Source organism: Thermobia domestica, chromosome 13 (assembly GCF_964235325.1).
Source record: "Thermobia domestica chromosome 13, izTheDome1.hap1.1, whole genome shotgun sequence".
Lineage (NCBI taxonomy): Eukaryota > Metazoa > Arthropoda > Insecta > Zygentoma > Lepismatidae > Thermobia > Thermobia domestica.
Window position 1 is genome coordinate 192,880,803 of NC_137466.1, and position 10,303 is coordinate 192,891,105.

Here is a 10,303-nt window from a genome sequence, read left to right on the forward strand (position 1 = left end):
ATTACCACTTCGACATGAAATACCATAAATTTTCTACGTAATGCAATAGTAAGAAGTATCCATGTGCACAAGACATGCGATATTCGTTAACCCCCCCCCACACACACATAGTCATAGATAAAGTACAAGGGCACTATACATGCAGTACAGATACGTTCTTTTTCATTTTCGTATCAGTCGATAAGCAAATAAAATTCGCTTGTTACCCCCTTTATAAGTTCGTACATACTCAATGAATAATCCCTAAAAGTATGAGCGTCCTGCTCCTTCGGGAACTGATGCAGCTTCATGTATACTATATCCCTACATTTACTTAAGAACTGAATATTTTAAATGTAATTTATTCTGGATTCTAATAAGAACTGACATCAACTTGCCTAAATATTTAGTGAAACCAATTTATTGATAAATGCATAAAATTTGTTTTAACAACGCTCCCCTTAACAAAATAGAAAGTACTTTTACAGACCTATTTGAGGTAATATATACTACGGAAACATACACTACACCGAAGCGTTTTAGTCTGAACAAAATTAACGCCTTTAATAAATTGCAACATTATTTTATATCCTTACATCAACTACATGTAATTTCACTTATTTAAGTATACATATATATATTTATTTCAATATTCAACGAGGTTCAAGTAAGTTTTTGACATAATCCTATCGTTTTAAACCGAATAACTTACACTTCGCGGTACATTTAGAAAAGCATAATAATCCTCTTCGATAACAGCACTATCTTCTGCTTCGTCCTCCATGCTGCTGCTGGATTTCAATTGTTTTCACTTTTCACCGGTTACTATAGATGGCAGAGCACAGACAAATGAATCTTGGTATGCGTTAAGAGTACTTTTGAGTAAACATTGTAGGTTCTGATAATTTTAATGAAAAGAAACGGGGAATTTGGTCATTTGCATCTCGTTAGTACTACATAGAATACCAAGCATGATTAAGGAAGTTTCTACCATTCGATTTAAGATCTATTCAACATTGAAAGGGGCATACTATATATACAAGAAGCCCTGACACTAGGGTGATTAGGAAATAAATAAATAAACTACAAGTTCTATGGCTTTGCACATACATCAAGATGATCGTGTTTTATCAAAAATCTAAATAAATGAATAATAATTACTCATTAATAATAATGAAAAATTTTTAGTCCTTGCCTCAATTCAAGGCCGACACTGACATATCTGTATACCAGTTCCTAGAGCTCCCTTATGGCTAAGCGGTTGGCGTGGCGACTTTTGCGTGAAAGAGCCGGCTTCGATTCCTGGCGCGAGCTAATGTGGTTCGGATCTCATGTTAAGCTGCAGGTCCACATTTCATATAGCCTCTCTGCTGAAAGGGACGCTAAACTGAAAATCAAATGAAATACCAGTTCCTAAGACATTCTAGTAAGCCTAATAATTATATCCTAATTTCCTTCCCGTTATCATGGTGATCGCCACATTCTTGTTTCTATTCAAACGCGAGAAGCGAAGGATGTATCTTGCAGTCTAGTGCATACAACAACAATAGCTGTAAATTTATTTACAATTATAAAATATGTTAAGGATGAAATAAAGTTCGTGAGAAAGGATACCGGTACATATTTTGAAATATGGAAGCCAATGTTTACGAAGTTTACGAGTAAACTCTACAGATTCAAAAAGAAAGCTAACAAATTTCGTTTGTGAATTAGGTTGACTTGATGAGAATTTGCGGTATAAAATATACATATATTTCAAACTGAAAACATCAGTGTGGTGTGAAAGAAATAGTGTGTTTGTTCTCTACACATTATGTATAGTGTAAACTTATCTCATAATTATATACTAGCGATTTTTATGATTCGAATTATATTTCATGAAAATATGAATTTCATGAATTAAAGTAGAAGCCAACATAAATTAGCACATTAATGCAAAGCTAATTTGTTAACAAATCGTTCTTAATAAATTTAATTCGACATATTTACAGTTTGTGTCTGGAATAACTAATGTAAATGTTGCATAGAGTGAGGAGGTTTAATGGCTAGTATAAGGAGAACAGTGTATTCTTTCAAACACTCAATTCAGTTATACTCATGGATATTATTATATTTACGACGAGAATGACTTTGCTTCGACTTAGAAGCACTGGCGCAAATCCCGGGGAGATGAGAGGGACATGTCCCCTCCAATCTTGGAACTAGGGTTACTGTCCCCTCAACAATCCGGTTTGAAATCTGGTTTTGGGGGAGAAATGTGATAATTTGTGTCTGATTGCCACAAAGGAAAGTGAGATGAAATTGATGTCCCTCCGAAATAAGCCTCAAAGCTGCCTGCCTCCTAATGTTGAAGACAACTCTGCTTCCCTTATCCTCCACAGCATTGTTTTTCAACTTCATAAATATTTTCAATATTGCTTTAAAAATATATGGGAACGGTCTTACCTCCCCCCCTCAATGTTGAAAACAGATTTCCGCCGTCGCTTAGAAGCAAATTATTGTAATTATGTTCAGTTTTGCAATATTATGTCATCGAATTGTAAAAATAATAAAATTCTCTCTATTTGCTTTATAGCCAGATAGTTTCTTAGACTTGTTAAAGACGCTTGGGTACCACTTACGTCATTTTCACAGAAACACGAGTGGTCGTTTTGAGTGGACTTTCCAAAGACTTTCCAAAGTCCATTTACTTCGTCGTCAATGACCATTTAAATTGTCAATTTTACATATATAAAAGAAAGAGATAGTATACCCTAGTAGCAAAATCGATTGGCACATGAAAAGGGTGGTGATCCGACATCCGGTGGCCCATCAGACTTTGCCGCTTTGGCAACCATTTCGGAACCAAACGAAGGTCGTGCCTACGTTTACAAAACCAATCCCCAACCATCTCCTAAAGTTGGGCCAACCAAACCCCAATGACTGAGAATGTTGGGACTTCTTTCGCCCAACCAAATCCCACCAGTCTCCTTACGTTAGTCCACCTAAACCTCGACGTTGAATGCTGGTTAACCATCCACCTAACCAAATCTAGTATAATTCCCAGACGTTCCGGAATATGTCCTCGCGCTGAGGGGGTAGGGTGGTGATTCATTCGGTTTGGCACTTTTGATATTTTATATGGTATTCCTGAGATATTCCGATTATTTCATAGAGTTAGGGCTTTTAAGTATTCGATTAATTTTTAGTCCTAATTCAACCGTACAGGAAAAGAAAAATTGGAAAAAGCAGTGTACGGAACGCAAACTCCAGTTGGTCGGTTGGCTAGCAGGCATGCCTCCAATTTTTTTTAACTATTTATTATTAGGTTTTTTCTTAATTTTACTTGTTTTACTCGTTTTTCCACTGACCTAGAACGACAAGGACACGAACACAGAAATATCGAAGACAGTTAAAATTCCAAAGGATCTCCCACCATGGAATCGAACCTGGGACCTCGTACACCAAAGGCGCACCAATGTATTAATGCCACTGGGTTAATCGCTTAATGTCCATGAGCAGGATGCATCAAGTCCAGATTAATGGTATTGCTTAAAGTTGTAGCTACAACAGAAATTAAAATATGGACAAATCGCCAGGCACATGGAATTGTGTGGGTGGGCACAGATATTTGTGAAATATTTGAATTTCAAGTATCCTTACAGGACTAATTTTGTCTTTAGACCAAGCTAATACTGTGATAATAACGCTCGCACGTTGGTTTAATATTTACTAATGGACTTCATAGGATGCATACTTCATAAATAAATAGAAAGTACTCACCTTGTATTCAGAAAAATAATTGATTAACGTAATTTCGGTTCATGTTGGAACCATCGTAACATTCCTTCTATTTATTATCTTCTTACATAATCATCATCAAACAGGATATTTCCGGAAGTTTTGAAAAGGTTTAGGAAGAGTCAAATTGTGTTGACTGGTGTGTAATATGGTAGAAATTTGATACATTTTATTCGAAAACAATTCCATAAAATTGCCTAAATAATGTTAGTTTCTCGGGCACTACGCATGCGGGTTATGACCATTAATCGAGTACTTAGTCTGGTTTGAATGTGCCACTGTTGTGCAAGAATACTTTCATTACCATTACCCAGAGCAATTTTAAAAAAGTAGCAGTGAGAGTATTTCAATCCCGCGTTCACAAAAACTCTCCACTGACTTCTACCCTTAGCCAACTGGATCCAATTTCTAGTTTGTATTCCAATCTCTGCGAGATCCGTCTTAATATTGTCCTCCCATCTGCGCCTAGGTCTTCCTAATGGTCGTTTTCCGATTGGTCTTACCGCTAACACTTTGAAAGCGTTTCTACTTTCTTCCATTCTGGCTACACGACCCGCCCACCTAAACCTCCTAGACTTGATGACTTTAACAATGTTTGGTAAACCGTAGTTCCTCATCATGAAGTTTCCGCCATTTTCCATTCCCGTTCCTCTTTGGACCGAATATTCGTCTCAGGATCTTGTTCTCAAATAGTTTCAGTCTATATTCTCTCAGAGTAAGCGACCATGTTTCGAAACCATACAGAACAACAGGCATGATTATCGTTTTTTTATATTTTAAGCTTCAAATTCTTCGACAGAATTCGCGACGACAAGAGATTTTGAACTGAATAGTAACACGAATTCCCTGCTTTTAGTCGACATTTAATTTCTTCGTGAATATAATTTTCTGATTTTGTTCTACTGATAAGACAGCTACGTCAAAAAGAGATTGATTAATTGAAGTTTAACATCTTTTTTCAGGCAAGTGTGTCCCACCGGGAAGGAACTGTGTTCATGCGCATTACCCAATTGACCACAAGGGAGCACTACTAAGAGATGGACACTTTTAATAGGATTTCTATATTCTTTAATTCTAGAGTTCAACAAAACAATAAATAAATAAATAAATAAAATACATTAAAAATAAACAGTGAACCGGTACGAAACGTAATTCGTAACATCGCATGTGTCTCTATATGACTATTCCATTTTTTTTCTCTCTCTTTACGTTTCTCTAAGAATCATAATCTATAGTTACTCGAAAGGCTCTCAATTTGTGTTATTAAAGTTTTTGTTTATATAGTGTCAAAAATAAATAAATAAATTATATATTTATCGAGAGGTCTAAAATTCTCGCGGGATAATGCTAGACTTAAAGAGAAGATGAAAACATAATATGACCTTTAACCCCTGGGACCTTCGGCTGTAGGTCACAGTAAAGATCTGACGATGTGGTATCGCCGCGGCAAGATAAATGTCTTAACAGAAAAATAGTATCACTGTTTGACGTAGAGTAGAGGTAGCTTGTGTGACTGGCAACTAGACGATCCGTGTTCAAATTCCATCGTTTACACCTTTATTTCTTTAACTGTCCAAAATGTTGTTTCATGATAAATGTGAATGATTGCTAAAGACTTCCTTGCTTTCGACCCATAACAAAATAATTTACACACTACTTGACATCTTTTGTCAGAATAAGAACCATTATGTGAACATATTTCCTCCTTAAACATACTTCTCTAACGTGACACGATATCATTTATGCCTTTGGTGTTAAAAAAAAAAAAAAAAAAAAAAAAAAAATGAAACAGAAATCTTTCAGTTTTACGTCCAACGGTTATGCAAGTTCGCTAAAGCAGACGGTGATAATGAGAAATAAATGTAATGGTGGAATGGATAAAGTGGGAAGAAACGGAAGAACCACGAGAAAAGCCACGCACACGGCGTTTGTCTACCACAAAGTCTATTGGCGCGAGCTAAGATCAAACCAGGGATCCCACGCATTAAAGGTGAACGCTCTACCACTAAGCCATCGCATCCCTCCTTTATAATTTGGAAGTCTGTAGTTCTGGAGTCAACCTAATGCTGGAAGGTAGGTTTCACGACGCTTTAATCCTGAAAACATTTTTTTACCAATGAACATATCCCTATTTAAAGCCAAAAAATGTAACGTACCGTTTACCGGTAACGTATACTTATTGTTAGTGTTATTTTCCGTTGTTTGAATGGTTCCCACTTTGTGAAATCGTGCCATTCATTTTGATATTTGTTCAACTTGACTTGTTCGTGAATGTTATTCTAATGTTCGTTTATGATATGTTAATAATATAATGAAAACCTATAAATTATCAAGGACTCTGATGTGTGATGCTGAAGCCTACAGTGATTCAAGTCAGGCTTACTGCCACAATGTGACCATAATCTTGTTTGACTGGAAGTTGGGCTTTGATATATAATTCGGAGGCACGTTCGCGTCGAAATACTGGCTATTTCTACTCAGGTTTCCTTTGAAACTTACTATAGATTTGAACTCATCATCAGTTAGGCTCGAAGGCATTGCGAGGAGTAAATTCGAGTCTTTCGTTGTTAAATTTGACTTTTGCAACTTATTCTTGCACTGTTCTTGTTTTTGGCGCACAATTTTCAAATGCTTTCGTCGTTATATGGATAAATGGAGAAAACAACCTATTTTTAATACATTTTGAGCTGCTTCAGGTGCACTTCTGCCTAATTTGAAGTTACAAAGTGCGTACAAGATAAAATAGTGATATGTTCAATTCCTTTCCAAAAATCAGGAAATTACATTTAATAGTAATTAGAAAATAATGATGTACAGGGTCAGCAAACTGTAAGGCTACATCTTTCAAATGCGCGGAAGCTTTCACGATTGCCGAATAAAATAAATAGATCGATCTATACATCTTTCAAATGCGCGGAAGCTTTCAAGATGGCCGAATAAAGTAAATAGATCCATCTATACATCTTTCAAATGCACGGAAGCTTTCAAAATGGCCGAATAAAATAAATAGATCCATCTATACATCTTTCAAATGCACGGAAGCTTTCAAGATGGCCGAATAAAATAAATAGATCGATCTATACAACAGTCATGTGGGCTAACAAGCCATATTCAGACTATACATTTTAAGTTTTATTATATATTAAAGGGAGAATAAGTAATGTAAAACATCCAACTTAAATATTTTTAATTGTTCACAAACTGTAAATAAAAAAATACAGTTCAAAGTCCAAACAATTATCTGGTAGTCATATTTCTTTCTTTTTTTAAAATAAATTATGAACATTTACATGTACATGTACATATTCACATACTCACATAAATTTATAAAGATACGCGGATAATGCGCATACTTTATATTTGCACTTTGTCAAATGACGAAATAAGAATATATGTACACTATTTATAGAGATTAGATTGCCTATTTCTCTTACCACCACCTGTTGCACAACCAACTTATCTTGTATAAGACTTTTCGATGTATTTATATAAATGAAGAAGCAAACGTACGCTAAGGGATTAAAGGAAATGAGGCCTTATGAAAAAAAAAAAAGTAAATTTCGCAAATCGTAACGTTAGAGAACGCGTATGTTATGTTGTGCTATCGCGGCACACAATTCTTTTAAAATGAATCTTCAACGAATTTTTATGAATTATGCAAATTGTTGACTGGGATTTTCATTGTTGATTTCAGAGCATTTTTATTTTATTTTTAATGATTACATTAGAAGCTTCCATGACCAAAATCTCACACATGATTCCCATTGTTCGTTGAAGAAATTACTTTCGATTGCCAACATATTTTAAAAACTCACAACGTTATTCAAAACTTCGTCAATTTTTCATTATTTTTAGACTTCCATTATTCATGACTGAAACTTTTTAGGTGACCAACTAAAATTAGTCACTAAATAATTATTGTTCCGTTTACGTTTACTTAAGTTGTTACTTTTTGCTGTACGGATAAAACTAGAATTTTCATTTATTCAAAAGTCTTTGCGAGCCTAGTTTCAAATCAAAAGGTTTTTCATTTCCATTTCAAATAGTGTTTTTAACAAATCAAATTACTCCGTGACATTATGAAAGCACTTAACATCAAATCTAACAATAAGGAAATGCACATTTAATGACTTCGACTACTAATTTCAGCATTACTCAATCATCTAAAAAGTACATTCTTTTATATGTGTTTAATTGCATCATTGTATATTTTGCTTCGTGTGTGTACTGGTTTTTTTGCACTTTCTTTATTACACTGATGTAACTTAAATTGCTATTAAATGTACTATTAGAAATATTAGGTCATATAAAAGTCTCCGCGGTTTTTTAGTACATTTTGGAACAAAATATTTCTTTATTGAAAATCAATTTTAATCAAGTACATATTGATTATTATTATCTATGACCTCTAGCCACTTTTCGGATAGCTTCATACTTCCATTGCTGTAGTACTTCTGTGGTGTATCGTCAAAAATTGTAGCCAAGTGATTTTCAGCGGCGCTTCGGTCGGGCAATTTTTTACCATCAAGAGAGTTTTGCAGAGACTGAAACAAACGGTAGTCAGACGGTGCAAGGTTCAGACTATACGGTGGATAAATCAAAACTTCCCAACCAAGATCCGTCAACTTGTTCCGAGCCTTGAAAGATCATTTGAGAATTGGCCAACAGAAAGGTAGTTGTGTTCCATCATGACAATGCGCGACTATACACATCTTTGATGACTGGGAAGTTTCGATGCATCCACCGTATAGCCAGGATCTTGCACCGTCTGACTACCATTTGTTTTGGTCTCTGCAAAAGTCTCTTGATGGTTAAAAAAAAATTGGAAGACCGAAGCGCCGCTGAAAATCATTTGGCCAAGTTTTTCGACGATAAACCACAGAAGTTCTACACTGATGGAATTATGAAGCTACCCGAAAAATGGCAAACGTCGTAGATAATAATGGTCAATATGTATTTGATTAAAATTGATTTTCAATAAAGAAATTTTTTTCAAAAATGTACCAAGAAACCGTGGAGATTTTTTATATGACCCAATAAATTAAATTAAGATAACGGATGGTGTAAAATTTTTCTACAGATATTCAAAATATAAGCAATATTTCCTTTCTTGCGCGAATTTTTTTTTGTAGCTATGAATTCTTCCTCTTTTGTGTTATACAAAATTTAAACTCACAATACTTATTGTATTTATTATAGAAATTACAAGATTTTTTAAAAATCCAGACAGCATTTATTACACCCATTAAACAATCACCATTCAAAAATGTTTCCTTTAAAAGCCACAACATGGAGATACTTCATGAATTTCAACTGCTTCATATTTAAAATAATAAATTACATAAAAAGTAATTTATACTGCCTACAATTGTCTTCTGTATCTTCGTGACTTTCCAATAAAAGCGATATATGGTGATACTAATGTTATTTTTCCATTTATATAATAACAAACAAAATACGTAATTATGCACATCTACATACACCAATAACTATATACATATTTGAAAATAAATATTGCATAGCGCTGGCATGGATATTAGGATTATCAAAGATACTTAAAACCTACCTCTTCAATCAACTATGGAATGCATTCTATTACTAGGTGCACAAGTATTCTATGAAGGGTTTTGTTTAGTGATGCTTCTGTTTAATAAAATAAGTTAGAGTTTAAATTACTATTATTTTACATAATGTAATGTAGTACTTTTAACAGAATAATAATAATAATAATAAAACAGCATGTGTATTGTGTTTCATTTTACTGACATACAGGGTGTCTGAGAAATCTCCATACCAGTAAGTTTAAATCTCCACTTATATCAGTGTGATTTTAGTTGTACATTTTCAAACTACTTTCATGGTCACAGACAGCATTGTGTAGTGTCTTTGCGTTCAAGATAGCATGGAACATTTCAGTTGTGAACAACTTCCAGGTTGTTGGTTTGGATATTTCTATCCCCCTTGGAATGTCTCCGACGAAGCGTGGACTTTACACTACAAAACAACTAATTGTGGAGAATACTTAAATCACGTGTCTTTCATCGTCGGTACAGGTCAGATGAAGAATTATGTGGAAGCGCGGAGGACATGGAGACGCATACATCTGTATGTGTGTACCGCATGAAGCATATACAAATTCAGTTTGTACATGTACTTAGTTATAATATGTACTAAATAAATAAAACTACAAGAAATTTAGGAATAATACATAAAAAATCAAAAGATTTCAATCTTGGCCAATAATTAGTTTTTGGTTCAGGGACCACAAAATTTTTGAACAGCCCCTAAATCGAGTTTTCGTATTTTCTACGGAATAAGTACATCATACTGAGTTAAGTGATAGTTTGGGTTTGGCTACACTGTATGTAGTTCTCCAGATATAAGGCGTACAAGAGAAGTTCTGATTGAAACATATTGGATCTTTTGATCCAAAAATTACACTGACGTAACTCTCTTTGTGATAATCAAACTACGGGGTACAGGGATATTTCAGACAGCCTGTACATGTATTTAGGAATCACAATAATAAATCAGTCTCAATACA

The 10,303-nt window shown here is 34.5% G+C and overlaps 1 protein-coding gene across 1 annotated transcript in view; it reads right to left on the reverse strand.

The window, feature by feature from the left end:
• The window catches only part of LOC145668899 (dnaJ homolog subfamily C member 11), a 44,124-nt gene extending 43,281 nt beyond the window's left edge, over positions 1-843 (reverse strand). The window contains exon 1 of the mRNA XM_081737169.1: positions 692-843. Within this exon, the coding sequence (XP_081593295.1) occupies positions 692-763 (72 nt within the window). The 5' untranslated portion in view covers positions 764-843. The remainder of the gene's footprint in view (positions 1-691) is intronic.
• Positions 844-10,303: the final 9,460 nt, after the last annotated feature.